We start from the raw sequence: 22,033 nt of genomic DNA, 5'->3' as shown, positions 1-22,033 counted from the left end.
TTAGAATATATACAAACCCTCACCAGTCAGTCACCACCACCTTGAACTCCTGAATGGAATACTGCAAAGACCCAATATGCAAAACGACCTTGATCCATTTACATTTATTCATTTAGCAGACGCTTTTATCCAAAGCAACTTCCAAGAGAAAGCTTTACAAAAAGTGCATAGGTTAATGATCATAAACAACGAGATAGCCATTATCCATATATTTCCAAGCTGGCTAAAACACCAAGCATTCATCTAATAGTAATGCAATGTCTTACATCTGCAGTTGTAAGGGCATTTTTGATATTGAGCAAATATGTGAGCATATGTGAGCATATGACTTCTTGCTTAAAACACACTGCTTTGCACTGCATTACAAAATGGTATCTTGTACATTTGTATTTTTTGTAATATTTGTATTTTTGTATTTTTATATTGTAATTTACGGCAACTTATATTTTATTTTATTGTATATTTAATTCTATTCTAATCCCACTTAGTGCTGCTAGTTTATGTACCCTTAGTATAGATAGTCCACATATTTAAATTTTAGGTATATGTTTATTGTATGCACCTTCCTGCCAAAGCAAATTCCTTGTCTGTGCAAACTTTCATGGCGAATAAATCCCATTCTGATTCTGATTCTGATTCTGATATACCTCTCCAGAGGTTGGCTGTATACATCCTGTCTGTATGTGCAGGAGATGGAAACCTAAGACAAATTAAACCCCTTCAAAGGCACAGTCTGTTGGGTAATCTGCCCACCTGGAGGGACAGGGTATTTATAAGATAGGGGTGAGGATTCGGCTGGTCCGGTATCTAGTGTTACAGGAAATTATTACCTTGTTGATATATGAATGCAGGGCACACAGTCACTGTAAAACCTGCAATACATTTTGTCACAAACCACTTGTCTAAGTTCACCGGTACCTATATTTCTTTGGCATTTACTATATACTCTCTCTCTCTCTCTCTCTCTCTCTCTCTCTCTCTCTCTCTCTCGTTTGCTCTCTCTCTATAGGGAGGGGATGAGTAATACAATAAGCTTGATCAAGCTACTCTGGTATTTGAGCAACATATCTGAAGGGCCACACCCTTGTCTGTGGAAACATTTACATCAACTTGATACACGTATAGACTGTTTCAGGTATCTGTTGCCTTTGGAATTTGTGTTCTTACTCTGAAAATAGTGAGCATGATATGTGTGTGAGTATGTGTTCAAACTATGGCCTAACAATCACCCTCACTCTGTTAAGTATTTTAAGGGTGGATGAGCTGTCATGCTTTAAGTCTGTGACATTATCAGAAGTGGATTGAACTACTGCCAAATGTCATATAGCTTTCAAATTATTATGTCTAGTGGGTTATAGGTTTAACGTCTCCACCCACATGAACAATTCTTTTTCTGTCGACATTACAAATAACCTTATCTTTAAGTGTTCTGTCCCTTTAAGGCATTTGATCCTGGCTGGTTAGTCGTTTGCGTGTGTATGTGTGCGTGTATTGTAGCTAGTGCTTCTGTGAGCCTTGCTCGTCACACATACTAGCTTAAATTGATGCAATGCAATGGGACTCTAGCGACCATGGCTAAGAAACGGCTCTTATTAACACTGTTCTTGTTTGTGGGCTCATATGGTACTTGTGATGGTGAGTAAACGATATATTCTTAGCTAGTCCTCGTTTCACGACTGAATTATTATTTTATCTAATCTCGGTGTTGCTCCAGCCTAGCATCGCTTAGCACAACAACATGGCGCAAGGATTTGGATGTTGTCTAGCTGGCTGCCAACCTAACAAGCCGAATTTAGCAGTAAGGCTGAGTGGTAAAATATTATAAAACGCGGCGAGAAGTCGCAGTCAATGTTTAAATCATGTTCTACAAACAAGTCTGGCTGGCAAAACTACTGCCAGACATGTCTTGGTCGCTCTTGCAGTTTCTGGCTCGAGCGTTTGTGTAAATAAGAGAGCATCACATATGAAATGTAAAAACACATGTGAGGTGAAGTCATATCCATTCGCCGTATCAGCAGATGTGCAAATATAGCTAGTACTGGAAATCCATTCAAATTCTAATTTGTTTGTTGTTGGTTGAACTCCCTTGAAATACTTGGGCCCTAAAGTATTGGAATAATGGTATATTTGTTACTGCATTTTCAGTAACCAAAAGAATTAGTAGCCTACTAATGAACAATAATATGCTAAATATATCCATTAGTAATTAAGATAGCTATGTCTTCTGTATTGTTCCCATTCAAACCATTTATTCACCTTTTCTACAATATCGGTCAGGAATCTTAAGTGTTTGTGTATGAGACATTGTGAAGCAGTAGGCTGCTTTTCTGACATTAAAGACCATACTATTTTTGATATTTCAACACAATACTCACTGGCAAGCGGGCAAGGTAGATTCAGAAGTTGACCTATTTAGCTTTCAAGCGCTGCTGTACATTGCTAAATAGGCTATTGTGTGCTACCCAACCAACCGGGGTATCCTGAAGTTTCTCGTAATTCGAATAAGTCCACTTTTATGATAAGAATCCAATAAGTAAAATGAAGGTTTAAGGAAGAGAAATAGGCCAGCAAGGTGTGCGTGTGTGCAGATGCGTGTGCGTGCGCAAATGCGTGTGTTGTGTGTGTTTCAGAGGCACATAATAGTCTAATGAACCTGATAACTGCTGCTCAGAATATTTCTGGGCCAAAGGCAGGAAGTGAATGTCTGGATACATGCATGGGGTACTGACAGCAGACTGAAGACAGTTGAAATCTAGGTCCGTGTGGGTGTTTGTGTGTGGAATGAGGGCAACCCCATCCGGGGAGGGGCACTCCTTGGCACACACATCCTGCTCATCTGTGGTACACATATTGTCTTAATCAACATCAACTGATGGATCAGATCAATGCATAAATGATCTGGACTGTAAAAGCTCTCTCTTGTTTCCATCCCTATATGTAGTACCTTCCTCTTATCCATCCATCAATTCCTCTCATCATTGCGTCCTCTCTCTCTGGCCTTTAATTCTTTTCACACACAGAAATGTGCTGAGTATAGACCTACTGCTTTATATTACTCTGATCAATATTTGGAACCACGTATCAGAAAATATTTTCCAAATTAATTTTCAGTTGTAGCACCCTGTAATACCTTTACTGAAACACGACACATGATCTAACACTACTATAAGGAATGTTGCTACAATCCTTATTTTATCTTGACTGTGGTGACCTTATTTTTGTTTCTAGCAAGGCATCCTGTCCTTCGTGTCCAGTAAAAGTATTCAAAATCCTGAAAAAGGTCTGCCTCTTCAAGATTGCCATGGTAAAGGATGCCATTGGTTAAAGATTACTTCAAATCATTGTGAACATTTCTTAGTGAATCCAACTTAAGTAGGAGTACAGTATTATTATTATTTTTTAATAAAGTGAAAGGGATACGTTGCCTATTGGATTGACATATTTCAAGTTTGTTCAAGTATCAAAATGATCATTTTTGGTCCAGTAAAACATGTCTCCCACTCTCTCTTGTCTCTCTCCCACATATAGGACTGCCTGTAAATGGCTTTGGAATGTTGTTGGTTGGTTTTGTTTGGAAATATTTAAGGACTTTCTGTCCACCAATAAAACCACAAAAATCATAAATAAAAAATCATGTTATCTTTTATTCTTTGTTGGCTCTCTTAACATGATGGAGATTTACATGTAGGCCTGTTTGTTCAGGAACCTACCTTTTACATCCAGAGCCAACCAGTACTCTCTGTGAGTCAAGGCAACAGAGATGTCATCAGAGCAGCCCCTCTGATTGAGGTATCTCCTACAGTCTCTTTGAGTTCATAGGTTTGACCTAATTTAATATCCATCCAATTAGACCACACCAACCTTGATATTATCAAGGTTAGATGGTTAACTTTTCCAGAATTCTTTCATTCTTTTTAAGTACTTGTTCGGATGAGAGCATGAATGCAAACAGATGGGATGATTTTTTGCATGCCTACCAGACAGTGGCTGGGCAATAAGCAGGGGTCGAAACCAACTGATTTGTTTGGAAAAACTAAGTGGCTAGATGCTAAGTGTGGGGGAAGGTGATCTAGAACATCAAAATCATATCCGTCCTGCTGTATAAAATCTGGGAAACAGACCACCTAATTCCATTGAGCAACATGTAAGATGCTTACATGGGCTATCTTCTGCCAAATGCGTCATTTTGTTTTTTGGAAAGCTCTGTCTTTCCCTTTATCTCTGTTCTATCAGCTGCATCTAGACTTCTGCTCTCCTCTAGTCACTCCATTGATTTCTATTGTTTTTATCCCTCTCAAATTAAGATGCGGCTTCCTGTCTAAAGTCCAAGGACTCGTGTGTCAGGGCCTCGGGTATTTGAGGCCAGCCTCCCATGGATACCACAGCAGAGACGATGTAATCACATACTGTATGCTCACTCATAATTTAGCTTCAGACAATACCTGCATTAAAGCTCGGTACAAACACTCTTTTACAAACCCAGGTCGGCGTTACATTTTATGTTTGTATATTTTCCATTATTCCTATCCAACACTGATTACAAACCTGTGGCATATCATCAAGCAATTTTTAGGCAGGTTTCTACACATAAATGCACACTTGTACGTACACGTACGTCTTTTGTATTGATTGAGTGTGGTGAGGGAGTGAGTGAACACGGTGAGGGAGTGAGTGAACACGGTGAGGGAGTGAGTGAACACGGTGAGGGAGGGAGTGAACACGCTGAGGGGGTAAGTGAACACGGTGAGGGGGTAAGTGAACACGGTGAGGGGGTAAGTGAACACGGTGAGGGGGTAATTGAACACGGTGAGGGAGTGAGTGAACACGGTGAGGGGGTAAGTGAACACGGTGAGGGGGTAAGTGAACACGGTGAGGGGGTAAGTGAACACGGTGAGGGGGTAAGTGAACACGGTGAGGGGGTGAGTGAACACGGTGAGGGGGTAAGTGAACACGGTGAGGGAGTGAGTGAACACGGTGAGGGAGTGAGTGAACACGGTGAAGGTGGAGTGGTATGTTTTCTCTGCCTAGTGGCATCAGGTTATTTTAATAAGCTACATGTCTGGCTGTGTTGAACTTCTCCACCACCCTGTCCTATCATCTAGAGGCAGCACTTAACGACTCTCCCAGATCACAAACACCCCAACATTGCTCTTGGAGTCAGATTCCCAGTATCTCAGCCCGGGTTGGGGTTTAGGGGTCGTTGGATAGTTGTATTTACAGATGCTTTTACAGAGAGTATCAGAATGTTAATGCAAAGCATAGCATGTTTGATTTTACTCCCAGTATTTACTTGAGGTCATAGGTTTGCTAATGAGAAAAAAGCGTAGAATTACTGGAGTTTCACACTATTGCCCAATTAAATTATCCCAAGTAGTACCAGTTACTGTTGCAGCTGGTCATTCTCTCTCTCTCACACACACACACCATTACTGCAGGGGGTAATGACATATATCAGTAGTGTATCAGAATGGGTTTTATTCGCCATGAAAGTTTGCACAGACAAGGAAGTTAAATACGAGGACTAACTATACTAAGGGTACATAACTAGCAATGCTAAGTGGAATTACAATTAAAATAAACTATACAATAAAATATAAGTTGCATTCATTTACAATATAAAAATACAAATATTACAAAAAATACAAATAATGTGCCCCTAGCTGCCACTTCTCCGTCCCCCATTTCCTGTATCTGTCCTCACCTACCCCCTGTGCCCCTCTCAAAACTAATCCCAAAACATCCTCCTAAAAGTGTCCTCCCTCCCCCCATTCCATCATCCTGCCCTATCAAGCCAGGCTGGAAAGGGGGTCTTATCCTCACAGCCCCTCCTCTGGGTCTGGGTCTTTCCTCCCAGTCTCTCTGCTTGTTGGGTGAGATGGCTTGTGGTTTCCTATGTAAAAGCCACACAAAGGCCCAATGTGACGACACAGCTGAGAAGATTATCAAACTGTATTGTGGGCAGTCCATTTTTTTCCGCTCTGCAGTGTAATTAAATCTCTGCATTTAACAGAGAGACCTTTTGTCTTTGAGCTTTCTTTTGTATGTGGGTATACAGTATATGCACAGTCTACAGTATACAGTGTGTAGGTTGATTGTATCATAGAACACATGTTGTTCCTGACTTTTGTTGTCTGAGCAAACACTGAACAATACCTTTTTCTGTCCTGTTTCACTGAGGAATTATATTTAAGAAAAGTTTTATATTCTAGCTGACACACTTGTCTGGAAAGGCCAGAGCATGCTGAAACACTTTTGGCCATGAGTAAGTCATACTTGTCTAGATTGGTTTAGTTCAAATGGATAGGTTACTTGTAAAACGTGTCAACCCTGGGCCCTGTGGAAGAAGTAGACCTTGTAACTTTGTCTGGAATGTTTGTGATGTTCATTGGGTACATGCCTTGTTTTCCAGCACAAGCTCTAATACATTATTTGAATTCTTTTGAAATTATTTGTAAAGATTGTAATGTTTATCCTACTATAAAGTAATTAAGAAAGGTATTGATGCAACCTACACTTTTATAAGGAAAAGTGTGTCTGTGCTTCAGCCCAAATAATTGTTGTAGACGTAAAATGGTGTCCTGAAATTGGAATTAGTCAAATCCAGCACCATCTGTAATGTATTGTCCTTGACTGCCCTCTGCTGGGTATAGTTTTAAGGTACATCAACACAACAATATTGTGAAGTTTGTTCTCTTTTTCCATCCTCTGTCCCAGGTCTATGGTGTAACTGCACTACAGCGCAGTGTGCGAAGACAGGCTTCCAGTGTGAGACCGACGGGGCCTGCATGGCCTCCTCCTCCTCCATAAATGGGAATGAGCAGCACATTCGTATCTGCATCACCAACGACAAGCTGGAGCCTCCCGGCCAGCCCTTCTACTGCCTCAGTGCCGAGGGCCTGTTAAACACACATTGCTGCTACACTGACTACTGCAACAGCATCAGCCTCAAAGTACCCTCTAGTGAGGACACACATGAGCATGCAACATGCAAACGTTCACACCAAAATGCATCACATGGTGCGCATAGCTTTTGGGATATCGGCCTAGAATCAACGTCTCACATAGCACATCGACCCTCTTCTGTGTCTTTTGTTTTCTCTTCCTATAGTGACGTCTCGGTTGGGCCTGGGGAGTGGTTTTGGCCCAGGGCGCACATGGGGTCCTGTGGAGCTGGTGGCGGTGATTGCGGGCCCGGTATTCCTGCTGTGTGTGCTGCTGATGCTGGGGGTCTTCCTGTTCCAGCACCACCAGAGGACCTACAGCCACAGACAGAGGTTGGAGGTGGAGGACCCCAGCTGTGACCACCTGTACCTGGCCAAGGACAAGACCCTGCAGGACCTCATCTATGACATGTCCACTTCTGGATCTGGCTCCGGTCAGTACTACTAGTACTTGAGGGCCCTGAGGAGCAGAACTGGTCAATGTGTCCCTTTTACTCCTGTCCCACCTCAATGTACTCTTTTATCATTCTCACACAATTATTTTTGTTCAGTTGAGGCAGAGGTAGGATATGGCACATTCATGTTAATGGCAAACGCTGGAGGGAAAGCTTTGTAGCAGCATTCTGACCGATGTTCTGTTCCTGCCCCTCGTTGTCTTCTGTTAGTGCAGGTCTCCCTCTGTTTGTACAGCGCACCGTGGCACGGACTATCGTTTTGCAGGAGATCATTGGGAAGGGGCGTTTTGGTGAGGTGTGGCGTGGTCGCTGGCGTGGTGGGGATGTGGCAGTAAAAATCTTCTCGTCACGAGAGGAGCGCTCTTGGTTCCGGGAAGCCGAGATTTACCAGACCATCATGCTTCGTCACGAGAACATCCTCGGGTTTATCGCCGCTGACAACAAAGGTAAATGCTGGCTGCATGTTCTGAGAAAGGGTATACTGTGTAAAGAATTGTATCTGTATTTAATCTTTATCTTCTCCCTCTTAGATAATGGCACCTGGACCCAGCTGTGGCTGGTGTCAGACTACCATGAGTATGGCTCTCTGTTTGACTATCTGAACCACTACTCCGTCACCATCGAAGGCATGATCAAGCTGGCGCTGTCTGCTGCCAGCGGCCTGGCACATCTGCACATGGAGATCCTTGGCACTCAGGGTAAGAGATGTGTGCGCAAATGATCAAACTGTGAGATGACGTCAGTATATTTACACAACTGTTTGTATTATTTATGTTTTTTTTAGCCGCTCCCTTTCTCTGCTATTGATATCCACTCCCCTGTAACTGGCCCCCAGTTTTACAAACAGTGAATCGAGGCCAGACAGCCTATTCTCTAATAATCAGACCTGGGTCAGTTACAAACCAGCACCTTCATTGAGTGGCTTATACAGAGTTTTCAAGGACTATATACTTTGTAAATGACTTTAATCCACAGTTCATTTAGAAAATGGACACACACTAATACTCCTGATATAGTTATATTGTCTTATCAGTAATGGTTGGGATGAATGTACAGAGGAACTGCATACGTTTGGTACATAGCCTAACTGTTTTTGTGGCACCTAGGTAAGCCTGGCATCGCCCACCGAGACCTAAAGTCTAAGAACATATTGGTGAAGAAGAACAGTACCTGTGCCATTGCTGACCTTGGTTTGGCCGTTCGCCACGAGTCTGTCTCCGACACAATCGACATAGCCCCCAACCAGAGAGTGGGCACCAAGAGGTACATACAAACTCACAATGACGTGACCCTTTACAACCTAGAAAAGCATTTCCTAACCACTAAACTGCGTGGTCCTTTTCTCACAGGTATATGGCCCCTGAGGTTCTGGATGAGAGCATCAACATGAGACACTTTGACTCGTTTAAATGTGCAGATATCTACGCCCTGGGCCTAGTCTACTGGGAGATAGCACGCCGCTGCAATGCTGGAGGTTAGACAGCTCACTCTTTTACACACATACACACCATCACACAATAATAGAGGACCTGGTTGAGTTTGTATTTGTTTCAGTGCTAGTTGTGAATTGTAATTCCAGTCAACTGACATGGAGTTGCATTCTTGGTTAGTTGGTGACCTGACATTTGATCCGGTTCTAGGTATACATGAGGAGTACCAGCTGCCGTACTATGACCTGGTGCCCTCTGACCCTTCCATAGAGGAGATGAGGAAGGTGGTGTGTGATCAGAAACTACGACCTAACGTGCCCAACTGGTGGCAGAGCTATGAGGTAAGGTGTTGGTCATGTCAGTTTGAGTCTTATCCAATCCGATCATAGCTGCTTCCTATCCAAGTCTTCCCTATATCTATTTAACTTTCTTAAGCTTATTTTACTCACCTCCACCAAACCACCAGCCCAGATGTATTCTCAGAGCTTCAAAATGGAATGTTTCCTGTTCCCTCCTCTCTTTCCTCCCTTCCACTAGGCCCTGCGTGTGATGGGTAAAATCATGAGGGAGTGTTGGTACACTAATGGAGCTGCCCGCCTCACTGCCCTGCGCATCAAGAAGACCCTGTCTCAGCTCAGCCAACAGGAGGACATCAAAATCTGAGATAGAGAGAGAGAGACAGAGAGAAAGTGAGAGAGCAATGGCCCAAAGACTTTGGGGGGGAGGGGGGAGACCCTGTCCTAGACTAAGGGACAAGGTTTTATTTGCTAAAAGAACGCACAAGTTAAAGAACAAATAGACTGATGATGAAAGCTAAATTGAGGTGGAAAAAAACCCTCTCCTGCCAGTTTGTCAAACCCCTTGAGTTGTGACCAGCCCTACCTCGCCTGCTCAGCTAAAACTACTGACGTGTCCTATCATCCCCTGCCCAGCAGTCCCTGCCCTGACAGCCTCCTCACTCACAGCTGTCCCTACTGAATCGGCTGCACACTGCAATTACTGCTACTATTAATACTGCCCCCTTCAGTGTCTCTGGTTGGAACATAAAGTATACAGCTGTTTATTTAATAACAGCAGATGTCAGTTAATTGCATCCTTTTTGTTCGGTTAGTAGGTAAGTTTCTGTCCTTCAGTCAGGATTTTTTTTCTATTTAATCGATTTTTATTTCGTTTTTCTGCATTTTCAACTTTATCAGTTGAGGAGGGAGGACTTAACTGTTGTTATTCCAGATGAGGAATGAATCTGGATAGACTGAAATCTCATTTAGTCAAATCCTGCTGAACAAAGGCCTGCATCTTTTTGGTTTTTGCTCCACTGTATTTGTAACTCTTTCTCTGTCACCTCAATCTAAGACAGAAATTGATTTAACAAACTTGCGGCTCTATGGTGAGCGAGTCTATTAACTGTATTGTAGCCAATACACTACTGAATCATTTTTGTTCTTTCACACCTCCATGTTCTTTTTCCCTCAGGGTTTGTTTACCCTGGCAAAGTGTAACCACTGTATATACAATGACTTTTTTTTAAAGTAAGATGATGTACATAACTCCTGGAATTCATTTTTATTTTTCTTTAAATATTTAAATCATGGGTATAATGGTTGCACCTTTTATACTGGTAGTAAATGTGAGAAAAGGAGAATGGCTTGTATGTGCTCAATTATCCTCTACTGTACCAATCCAAAGCAACACTACTGTATGTCAGTCACTTCTGAGTCATCAGAGCACATACTGAACCCTTTCTATGGTCTCTTGTGATGTAGAACAGTATTTGATTCAATATTTCACTCTGTATCCTGCAATCAACTATCTACCCAAAACCTCCTTGATATGCAAGTTGTAAATAGTTTGTATCATGTGCACCGACTCAGATGTAAAACAAACACGTTTTTGTCCAGTTCCTTTGTTTTTTTTCTTTTCAGGAAACTTGAGGTTTTGCCATGATGTATTTGTCCCTTATTGTTGCTATTATTTTTGTTAAGCTCATAAGGTACTGCTGATGTGAAGTCTTCCTTATGTTATAAAAGCCGACCAGATTTCCTAGGGAAAAAGGCTGACAGGCCATGTGTGCACTATTCCACTAACAAAACACAACCAAATTGTCAAAAACAGTTTTTTTTTTATTGGGATTCGATTGGTGTAAGGAGCACATTTCCCAAACCATAGGAGACGATAGAATCTGGTTTCACTTGAATCAGTTCTCAAAAGTGATTAATATTTGATGTTTTTGTAACTGACAGGGTCAAAACTACCTTTGAAAACATAATAGGATATTTAGTGTGCTTTATACCTCGAGGTTGAACTTCATTGTGAATAAGAAATACTACTGATACTTGCTTCTCAGTGCTGTCTCACAGGAAGTAGATGTGCCTGTATTTATTTTAATCTTATTTAATCAAATCTGTTGTTATTGTTGATTTCATGCTCATCTGCACTGTATTTTGTATACCTTGGGAAAAGTCCATAGGTAATGGTGTCCTGAACATTTTTTGGACTGTGAGTGGGAGACCAGGACCTGGTTATTACTGTATATTGAGTGGATGGGGAATGGTGATCTTATGCACATACTATGAGGCCAGGAATTTTGCCTGGCAGTGTGTCCAGAAGACTGCGGTTGATGGCATCATGCTTGTGGATACTGTACAAGCATGAAGAGGCATCACCCAGAAAAGCTGTTTTATTGCACTATTGGTTGTTTTTGATGAAGCACTGTTGGATAAGGATACCCAGGTCTCTATACAGGCATGTGGGCTTAAAGGCAACTGAATCCAAGTAAAAATGGCAGGACTAATTTCCAATAGTGTAAATAGGTATTCTATAGAGAAATAAAAACTCCGGTTTTCCAATGTATGGTCTACTATTCTGTTTGTCCGCACACAGTAAACACAGTAAGCCAATGTCCCCATCAACCTTTATAAACCATCCATATGCTAATTAGTCTTATATTTTCTGACTGGTAATTACTTATATAGCCTAATACTCAATGACCTGTCTGACCTTTCCACCAGATCTGTACATGTAAAAAAAAAAAAAAAAAAAAACATACAAGACAACTGCATAACAGAAAATATTTATTGCTCATGCATTAAATGAAATTGTAGAAAACAAAACTGCACTTTCATTGAATACATCTCATCAATGTTATAACCAGAGTAAAAACAGAATTTTTGCATTTTAAAGTATACTGATTCAATGGTGCAATGAGCTCTCTTTCATATGCTGAAGCATGAAAGGTGAGCCTTTGGAGCATGTGCATGAGGAAAGTGCTGGTTGTAATTGGAAAGCTAAAGTTGTGGTGTTTCCTACGTGCTGTGACCGAAAGAGGGCACAGTCACTGCAACAAGATGGTCCCCCTTTTTGTCCATCAATACATAACAAAATGTAAATGACAAACCAGTTCATATGCATTCAACATATTCAAACATAAGTGGAACTGGGAATGTTTCTAGAATAAGAATCTCATGACAGCAGAGGAACACACATTTTCACTGGACTCTGAAACTGAAAGTTTGCATTACCTTGGTCAAAATACCCCAATTGACTTCTGAGGGATTGTGATGCTAATGATTGTTAAGCACAAGCCATAAAAACATTCATTATTAAATAAGGTGTTTAATATTATAATCAGGACCTATTTATGCATTTGTATTTTGTCCCAATGTGGTTTCCAACACTCAAACAATACTTCAACTTCAAATATATAAAAATCACAAGGAAATAAAATACAATAAAACAAACAAAATATGAGAATGCCAGATATAAATGATAACTCAAGATAAGAACACAGATATTTAGTGGTTGTGTATTTAAAATAAAGTGTGTTGTTAAAAACATTTACGCTACAATTGACATCCTCTTACTGCCGCTAAGATAGCTTTAGGATGCTTTCCAAACAAGCTACATTGCAGTTAGGCTGCACAGCACATGAGAACTGGGGAGATGTCAAGATAATACATCCATGATCGCATCATTATGATATGATATATGATGCTGCAAACAGAATTTCAGTAAAGCTGGAATGCAACATCAAATCTATGACACGTCATCCTGGAATTGTCCAGATGAGCAGCAAGACTCCACCCCTGAAGGATGAATGAGGCCCACACATGACTTCATAGATTCAAATATACTATCAGAGTACTTAACCACTGAGAATTGATTGGTCAGACAAATTAACATAGTTCTTTGTTAAGTAACAAAATCGAATTAATGTAGGACTTCAACTACAAATTCTGGAGTAACTGGGCTGGCTAGAGATTTTGGGTCCACTGCAGAAGGTCTGTCTCATTTTTTTGGTTGCTTGAGTTTTGGCTTGGTTAACAGTTCTGTATATCCCTTAGTTGTTACTTTACATAATGTTTCTATATTGCTACACTGACAAAGTCAACAGACTCCACATTGTTGCAAAGAGGGAGGGAGGGAAAGAGATTGTCATGTGCTTAACACAGGACAGGGACCTACATGAAGACATTCACACTGAACCCCTCTGACATGCCCCTCTTTCTCCCTCTTCCTGCCCCCTTTCTTGTATGATCTACTTCCAATTATTATTCAGCCCCTTCCCTTTGTAAATCGATCAAGCAGTTCCTAAAAAAAAAAAAACAGAATACATCAAAGAAAAAATCTTAATAAATAAATAGATTATTTAAATCATTTACATCCTAATGTTTGTATTTATTGTACCATTCTGTATCATGTGTCTATCATGTCAGTGATCATTGCAGAATTGATAGGTAAGGCGGTGTTCTCACCCTCGTCTCCGTTGGTGAGCACTAGAGCTTGAAGGATGTCTGAGAGGGACACGATGCCCATCACCACTTCCTGCTCATCCACCACCACCAGCCTATGCACCTGGGGAGAGCACAAGTTATTATTATTTATTATTATCTGAAGCTCCTCAGCTCCAGAAAAAAACGGATGGGCGGACATTTGGTTTCCACACAAGGCATTTTGAATATAGGTCTTATATCTTGAATCTATAGAAACTCTAAAATGATAGTAATTTTAGTTTGGGAATTTGTGACATTTTGCCAACTTTAGGCAATTCAGTCTGTGTAAAATAAGTGAGTAGAGCCACTTCCATATTTACATCCATGATGATAATTTTTTCCTCTGAATTACACATGTGCTTAATCCATCTGTAGATGGATTGGCTACTCAAGTTCATGTCATATTAAAGCACAGCTTTTATGGTTCCATGCACACTTTAAGCATAAAATGTTTCAATATTGGAACTACACATAAATGTTGAGATGTAAACATGGACACATCTCACTCACCTCTGCCTCCACCAGTCTATTGATGATGGCCTCCAGCGTATCCCGTCTGTTACAAGTGAGCACACCCTCAAAGTATTGGGAGCGGTGCTGCAAGGCTTTGGTCACGGTCACATCCAGGTTGTTATACGTCTTTTCTGCTGCCAGGTTCTGTACAGGCCCATAAGTAGTGAGATGTCTATCTTTGAACATCCCCAACTAACACAAACTAGACTCTCCTGCTAATCTGAGACTAACGTGCTGCAGCACAGCTGTACAATACTTACAATTACATCAAATTTGGAGTAGATGTCCACCACTCGACCTATGTGTTAGAGAAAATACATGAGTACATGGCACAAGTGAACCACTGACCCCCCACAAGTTGACCCGCTCTTCTCTCCCCACTCACCATTGTCATCCACTACAGGCAGAGCTGACACTCGCTGCTCCACAAAGATGCCCAGTGCTGTGTAGATGGGGGTGTCAGAGCGCACCATTGCAATCTTTTGGAATGTCCCAATACCTAGCTCCTCTAGGGTTTTTCCTAAAAAGGCTGGTTTCGGCATCTCCGATATCTGAGACACAATAACACGGACCATGCGTCTTACCCAAGTAGTTTGGCATCAAATCAACCATAGCAAGTTGCCTTGATAAACCGAGGTATAGGTTTCATTGGCGAGGCTTGTTAAACCTTGCACCACCCCTACCTAAGCCCCAATAGTGTTGACAATTGGATACTGAGCTACAACATGACCAGCAGGTGATATAACAGGTTGTAAGAAATATAATGAAGGAGACTCACAAAAAGTTTAAGGAACTTTAGGATCCTCTTATGTGTAAGAATGTAGAGGGTATTTCCTGTTAAGGGGTCGATGACAGGCAGTCTGTGGATCTTATTTTTCAGTAGAGATGACACAGCATCATACAGACTGGAAGGGAAGGGAGACAAGTGTAACACAATAAACAGAGAAATTAACACTTCAGTGGTGTAAAGACGCCAAGCAGTCAAAGGTCTACCATATGAAGTTCAAGACACCTGAAAAAGTTGCTTTTAGTTGTGCTGACTAGGTTACACAGAGCTACTGTTTTGTGCCTAGGTATTAGACTACCAGAAACTCACCTGGCATTGGGGGATATGCTGACAAGGGGCTTGAAAGAGTCTTGAAGGTACACTTCTAAAACAATACAATTAAAATATATTAAAAGAAAAGTACAGTTGTAGATGCTCTTTTTGAGTGTTAGACATTGGACGTATTTTTCAACCAGTTAATAAATGGTTATACCTCTCCAAGTCTCTATTTTGTGCTCTTCCAGCTCATATATTTGAACCTGAAACATTAGTGCAAGTTAAACATTAGAAGTTGTTCCATTACACAGGGAAGGGATAGCACTGTGTCATTTTTGGCTCTGTCTTGTATATTAATCCTTGCACTTCAGCTTAAACGTTATTCTTGAGAATGTAAGATGTAGTGAAAAAGTAATAAACAACCCAATCGTCTTACCAAAGGTGACTTGTAGTAGCGATGGAGGATGTTTATGAAGTCTGTGATGGTCAGCATACCTAGAACAACAGCCGGTGTTAAAACAGTATTATAAAATACACGTGACATTCATATTGTTTATCTAAAATTAAGCAAAAGAAAAAGTCTCTTACCAACAAAACACTGCTTCTTACTGTCCCACAGGGGGGCTGCTCTCACGCCATTTGACACCAGCGCAAAGAACGCCTTCTTAACCTTTTAGAAACAATTGTACAAGGCACACATTTTAGATCTTGCCTTGTAGACCTTCACTCATTTCACCAAACACATTATCCTTTTACCTGAAGTGATGTATCAAACACCACCAATTTAGAGCTGGTTGGCACCAGGTCATAACACCGATGAGACTTCATAAAGCGGGTGTACACATTGCGCTCTGGGTCTAAGGGGAAATGAGAAAAATGTAGAGTCAACTGTCCATTCATAGACACATTAACAGTAATTGCTACAGTATTAACAATATAGCTTACTCAGCTCAGTTGTACATTATAGTTTACATTTGCAAAGCAGACAACATCTTGTCCATTACAGTTAATCCTAATATTTAATATGAATGAGATTTTTTGAAAAATGTAACATTTGTACCATCAATGACAGTCTCTTTTTTACTCTCCAAATCATCAAGAGCTCCTGGAATCTGAAAAGAAAAGGTCACAGTACTCAGCATGATGCAAGTTGTCACAGAAGTTAGCAAGTGCTAGCTATCGTTAATTATAAGGACTTGCTTTTGCTCTTGCCATACACTACATTGTTCCTGTTTGGCAATACATACAATAGCATTGCACTCATTTGTTTAGGGGGCTAATTGAACCAATTATTCAAAATGGTCATATTATGTACCGACGCTAGTTAGACATAAAGTCCGATAGTTTCCACACGTCAATCGAAAAGCATTTAGAGTTAGCACATTTCAAATTCAAATAGGTAGCCTAGGTTGATACAACTGTCTAGCTAGATAATAAAGTATTATTGAGTCGTAATATCTAGAGTTCGCTACAGTAGCTAGTAGGTACACTATCCACTAGTTAATGTAGCTATATATAGCTTAATATAGCTTTATAACTAATACATTAACTAGTGGATAGTAGCTTGGGTAGACGGTAACCGACAGACCCTGAACTGCTAGCCATCCAGCAGATGGCTAGACTTGCAGTTGGCAGACTAGTCGCTAAGTACTACTACTACTACTACTACTACTACTACTACTGAGTACTACTACTACTACTACTGAGTACTACTACTACCACCTACACTAGCTAAGAAAGCTAGTTAGCTAGCTACCAAAAGTTGTGGAGTTTGAAATTAACATGCAGTCGTTTCCACTGCTAATTCATAGCAATCATAACTGGCAAGTACGCTACGATTCAAGAAAAAAAAATGGAAATGTAGTTACAGTAGCTGCAGTAGTTACGTTTGAGTTAGCTTGATAATAATGTCCTATTGAATCGTTCCAATTTCCAGCAAATATACTGACCCCAGTCTGAAACACAATATAGGTGTCACTGTACATTTGTCTAGCTAAACCGGCGACTTACCAGTACACACTCCATATTCCATTCACTATTCTGCGCTCCCTAAATCCAAACTTGTAAAATAAAGTAACGACCAGATACAAGATTACAGTATATCCTTTCCAAGACCACCAGACTATCTGCACAAGACGCCTTTCCCGACAAGCTAGAGCTAACGACGATCGTGACTTCCGAGTGTGGTGTTCTTGTGTCCTGCTAGCTAAGCTTCCGCTAGCTCCTTCAACTGTAAACCTGGTTGGCTGACTCTTGTGACACTTACATTGTGTCAATGACAGTACAGCCAGGGTTTAAATGACACAGCCTTCGTTTGCTACTTGTATTTAGCATGGTTATATTTTCTTCAGCAAGCGCCACTTCCAGACTTTTCTTTTAGACAGTAGGTAGGTAGGTAATATATAACTCCCATGTCTTAATTTATCATTACGTTCACAGTTGGGACATGGAATACAAATGTCGACTGACCTATAGTCAAAGACAATCAAAACGTTAAAGGAGTAAAGGATTTATTTATATATACAAAACTGTTTACAGCAAGATTTCTGAATTAACATGACCGACATGGGGATATCGGTGTCCAGGTTCACACCACCACCTGTTCTCACCATGAGGCCAAGTCAACAGAGAAGGGAGAAAAAAAACCTAAAGAGCACCTTGAGTCTTGTTGGGATGCAGGTGGAGGAAGGGGGATTGAAGAAGGGTAAGGCACAAGACACAGCATCACCAACTTATCTTCGTCATTAATTACCAACTCACTGACTAAACCACCCCCCGCCAAAAGAAAGTAGTAGTAACAATGTTCTTTTGGATGGACTGGTTCAATATGAGAGTACATTTCTATAAAAAGCATAGGCTCATTATAATTTATTTGTAGGTAAGGCTAAGCAGGTCAAGCAAAACTGGTGGATTTCATATGCCTGATGATCTCCAGTTTGTCAAAAGTAACCCTGCAGACCCTGTATCCCCCATGACCTGCTATACAGTCCACCATTTTAAGGAATTTACATGAATGCAAAAACTACAACTCCATATTCTATGTAGTGTACTTGCAGATATTCAATTCAATATATTGAACAAATTTGTATAATTTCAAAATATAACAAACAACACTATCAAACCTGTGTCTACGATCCTAGTTCTCTGGGATTAAAAGGCCACAACTTGTAAATATAACTGATCTCTTCCATTCTTCTCTAATCTAAATTTCCTTCAGAGGGCTGTTTTCTGAATAATTACATCTCAATTACTACAGTCAGTCACATGACAGATAAATCTGAGGGGAAGAAAGCATGGACCAATCCTGCCAACCAGAACAGCTTGAAAAAAACATCAACATGTATCAGAAAATAATTATGTTTTTTTTTCCTGAAGACATGATACAAGTTCTGGTCTTGAGTACCAACAGATGATTTGCGTAAAATTATAATGACAGAATGTAAATAATGATCCATGCTAGAGCACATTCCACTACACAGCTTGTGTGAAAAACTGAGAGAATGTGTTCAAGCACATACTAGGACCCATCCATTGACCAGTTGTGAATGATAGTGATGTTCCAATGCCACAGATACAGCAGTGTGAACTGTGTCTCTCCCCTTCAAGGCCAGTGGATTGGCGAAAATATACAGACGACCTTGTAAAAAAAAAAAAACCCAGGCATGTTGTGTAGGAATCAAGGCTTTTACAGCCCTTTCTGTGCTTATGCAAAGTTAGATAACAGCTACATTAGCCACTGCTCCAACTTCCGATACATGGCTAGTTGATTGTTATCAAGAGATAAAAAATATCTTGGATCCATCTCACTTGAATAAATGTGGGCTTGTGCATTTGGCAATCTCCTGTCTGGTTTATGTCATCCATACATATATTTGGGTAAAGGCCAACAGTGATGCTAAATATCTGGTTATGTGGGCTTTTAAAGCAGCCGTCAAAGCAACTGGCTACCTTTGTAAATCAATACTGAATTCCATTCAAGGAGCAAACTGCATTTGCAGTCTATTGTTGCTGGAAAGGTCATGATTGGTAAGGTCATGGCTGGTGATGTTGTGTCTTCTGTCTTGGTCAAATGAGCTTACTGCTGTCCTGGTTAGACCCTTTTACATCACTGCACACTTCTTCTCCTCAGAAGGACCGTTCCCATCGGCTTTCTCCATCTCCAGAATGATCCTCTTGAACACCTCTACAGCAGTCTGCATTGCAATGGGTCAGATAGAATGGGTCAAATTCATCTTTACAAACTTTAGAATGCAAAGAATGTTTTAACCCGTGTGTTATCTTCGGGTCATTCTGACCCATCAGTCATTGTGACCCACCGTCGTATTGCGACAACTTTACCGCATACAAAAACAAAGTGAAGCATTTTCTTTTAACCGTTGGCCTGTCTCAGACCCCCACATTGCGAAGGTTAAAAGAAAATTATTTTATTTGTTTTTGTATTCGGTAAAATTGGGTAAACACAACGATGGTACGTTATGAACCTTTGGGTCATGTGACCCGAAGACAGCACAAGGGTTAAGAGCAGCTTTGTCTACTTTCAATACCTCATTCTCCTTGGCAGATGACTCCATGAATGCAGCTCCCCAAGAGTCAGCCAGCTTTTTACCTTCCTCTGGCTTTATCATTCTGAAAAACAGCAGCACTCATTAAGTATAATTCCAATCATACAACTCTCTCACATTATATATTTAATACATTCATAATACACAAATGGTACTCCCATGCCCCAAAAACAACAAGGCAGAAAACATCTGTCAGCAGCAAGAAAGCATGCTATAGGTATAAAACATTCATTCAAAGTGGTAGGAGTGTTATCATTTACCTTTCCATATGAAGATCTTTTTTGTTTCCAACCAGTACAGTTGGCACTCTTAAAAATAAATAATAAAAAAAACAGATTAAAATGTCCTAATTTTGAAACAACTAATACTAAAGAACTATGAGAACCTCAGACACACTCGTCAAACTTTTACTTACAGTTTAAAGTTTACTTACTGTATTTTTCCAACCATATCTAGCAGCTTGTCATGAAGAACCTGAACAACTTCAAAACTACAAAATAAAACAGAAAGATAACTAATAAGTACCTGACTTCTCAAATAGTTTGGTAAATAGAAAATAATTAGTCCCTTCATGTTTATTCGTTTCTCACCTTTTCATGGAGGTTACAGAATAGACCAGGACATAACCATGAATATCCATTGAATGGGACTGAGGAAAAATTGAGTACTCATCCTGTACAAAAATAACAGATAAAATGTTATTGTTGGTTACCCAACAATTATAGTTAGGCTTGCCACACTGATATGACCCAGCCTACATCACACAAGACAAATCCATTCAGACTAGCATTTATAGCACATGGTCCTCATGAGAAACTCATAGAATTGTAATATGAATTTATTATAATATACATACACATTCATTGCACACTTAAGTGTTTTCCTTTCACTATTAAGTCTGTAGCTCATATGTTGGAAAAAATACCATTAGCATAAACTGGTGGTCCCTAATCAAGTACTTTCTCAAAATTGAGGAGTTTAACATTTAGCTTAACCCGACCTGTCCAGCTGTATCCACCAGTTGAAGGTTGAAGTCTTGACCATTCACAGACACCATTTTGTTGAACGCTGTAAAAAAAATGAAGAACACATCTACTAATTCACAATATATCTGGGCACATTAGGTTTGTTAAATCTGCATTTGCTGTGAGTGACACAACTCATGAGTCATGCATCAAAGACAATAAATAAAAGGATACTCACTGTTTTCGATGGTGGGATCATAGGAATCTACGAACTGTCCTTCCACAAATTGAATTGTAAGCGAAGATTTCCCTGAAGGAAGTATGCCGGGTAATAAAACAAATCAGTACGAAATTAAATCGCTGTTCACATTACATAAACATTTTCTCTGATGTGTCTCGTCACTGTATAAATAGCCAGCTAGCTGTCTACCTTGGCTAGCACTAGATACTCTAAATAACCAATCTGACGTAAATGGATTATAATACCAGATAATTGGTTATTATAACAATGATTGGGCTGCGTATTGATGACACTGATTTAGATTAAAATGGGCAAGGCGCCAAATTGATGGACTATCTAAATTAGCTAACTGTCACAATTGTAAACAAAGAACGCTAGCTAGTTAGCTTGCTAGCTAGCAAGCTAACTAGCTAGCATAGATAGCGGTGTCACTTACCTACAGACCTGTACCCTATCACAGCGATCTTCCTGTATTTTGGTTGAGGCATTGTGGTAAGAAAAAACTTGGATTAATGTTTGTATAATTGTTAAACTAGCTAGTTTTAATATCGAAACGAAAACTTTATCGCCTCATATGTATCACGTCACGTGACAACAACAAACTTTTCAAGACCACTCGAGCGCACAACGCTGGGCCTCAAGTTGCAACTTCTAAACAGAATTAAAGCACGAAGGAAAAGTACTTCGGTTGATAATTATTATCAAACTTTTTTGGATATAAGTATCTATATCAATATTTCGTTTTAAATGATAAAAGTAGCAGTATTTTAAACTTAAAACGGGAAAGAAAAAAGGCTTATTCACAGCAGTTGCTATACGCGAGTCTCACTGTCGAAAACTAGACATTGAGCAAGCACACCGTCGTAAAACTATTTACGTCACATTCTTACACCAGGGAATGTGTCTTACTTTGTACTGTAGAGCTGTAGAGGTCACTCTCACCCGAATCTTTTTTTTTTTTTTACCTACTCTTCATGATGCCGGATCATATTCATGATGCCGGATCATAACAGGATCCTACACTATTTAATAATGTGTTTCTTTCTTTCTTTCTTCCGAGCTATCTAACTCTCTCTCTCTCATCTATCTAATGTAATCTCTATCTATCTAATCTC

At 40.2% G+C, this 22,033-nt stretch overlaps 3 protein-coding genes across 4 annotated transcripts; 1 reads left to right on the top strand and 2 right to left on the bottom strand.

Moving 5' to 3' along the window:
* Positions 1-1,481: 1,481 nt before the first annotated feature.
* On the top strand, positions 1,482-11,674 carry LOC134023419 (activin receptor type-1B-like). 2 transcript variants are annotated; one of them, XM_062465538.1, is made up of 9 exons: positions 1,482-1,635; positions 6,715-6,960; positions 7,109-7,375; positions 7,612-7,842; positions 7,927-8,094; positions 8,503-8,659; positions 8,746-8,870; positions 9,037-9,167; positions 9,364-11,674. In XM_062465538.1, exons 1-9 carry the CDS (start codon positions 1,545-1,547, stop codon positions 9,487-9,489), a joined length of 1,542 nt encoding a protein of 513 aa, XP_062321522.1. In that variant the 5' UTR covers positions 1,482-1,544; the 3' UTR covers positions 9,490-11,674. The 2 variants fall into 2 exon arrangements, with proteins under 2 accessions (XP_062321522.1, XP_062321514.1); XM_062465530.1 differs by having other exon boundaries at positions 7,612-8,094.
* Positions 11,675-11,884: 210 nt separating this feature from the next.
* prkag1 (protein kinase, AMP-activated, gamma 1 non-catalytic subunit) lies at positions 11,885-17,317 on the bottom strand. Its single transcript, XM_062465581.1, has 13 exons — positions 17,161-17,317; positions 16,211-16,262; positions 15,907-16,007; positions 15,739-15,820; positions 15,587-15,645; positions 15,368-15,413; positions 15,205-15,259; positions 14,887-15,013; positions 14,494-14,659; positions 14,369-14,406; positions 14,106-14,252; positions 13,578-13,677; positions 11,885-12,908 (listed from the first exon to the last, which is right to left on the bottom strand). The coding sequence occupies exons 1-13, from the start codon at positions 17,173-17,175 to the stop codon at positions 12,859-12,861; spliced, it is 1,038 nt and encodes a 345-aa protein (XP_062321565.1). The 5' UTR covers positions 17,176-17,317; the 3' UTR covers positions 11,885-12,858.
* A 326-nt stretch (positions 17,318-17,643) lies between these two features.
* On the bottom strand, positions 17,644-21,757 carry rhebl1 (Ras homolog, mTORC1 binding like 1). Its single transcript, XM_062465594.1, has 8 exons — positions 21,355-21,757; positions 20,916-20,987; positions 20,713-20,780; positions 20,303-20,385; positions 20,146-20,202; positions 19,973-20,020; positions 19,695-19,776; positions 17,644-19,343 (listed from the first exon to the last, which is right to left on the bottom strand). The coding sequence occupies exons 1-8, from the start codon at positions 21,404-21,406 to the stop codon at positions 19,251-19,253; spliced, it is 555 nt and encodes a 184-aa protein (XP_062321578.1). The 5' UTR covers positions 21,407-21,757; the 3' UTR covers positions 17,644-19,250.
* Positions 21,758-22,033: the final 276 nt, after the last annotated feature.

The sequence above is a fragment of the Osmerus eperlanus genome, chromosome 1, assembly GCF_963692335.1.
Source record: "Osmerus eperlanus chromosome 1, fOsmEpe2.1, whole genome shotgun sequence".
Taxonomy (NCBI): domain Eukaryota; kingdom Metazoa; phylum Chordata; class Actinopteri; order Osmeriformes; family Osmeridae; genus Osmerus; species Osmerus eperlanus.
This window is presented reverse-complemented; position numbering and strand designations above follow the sequence as displayed.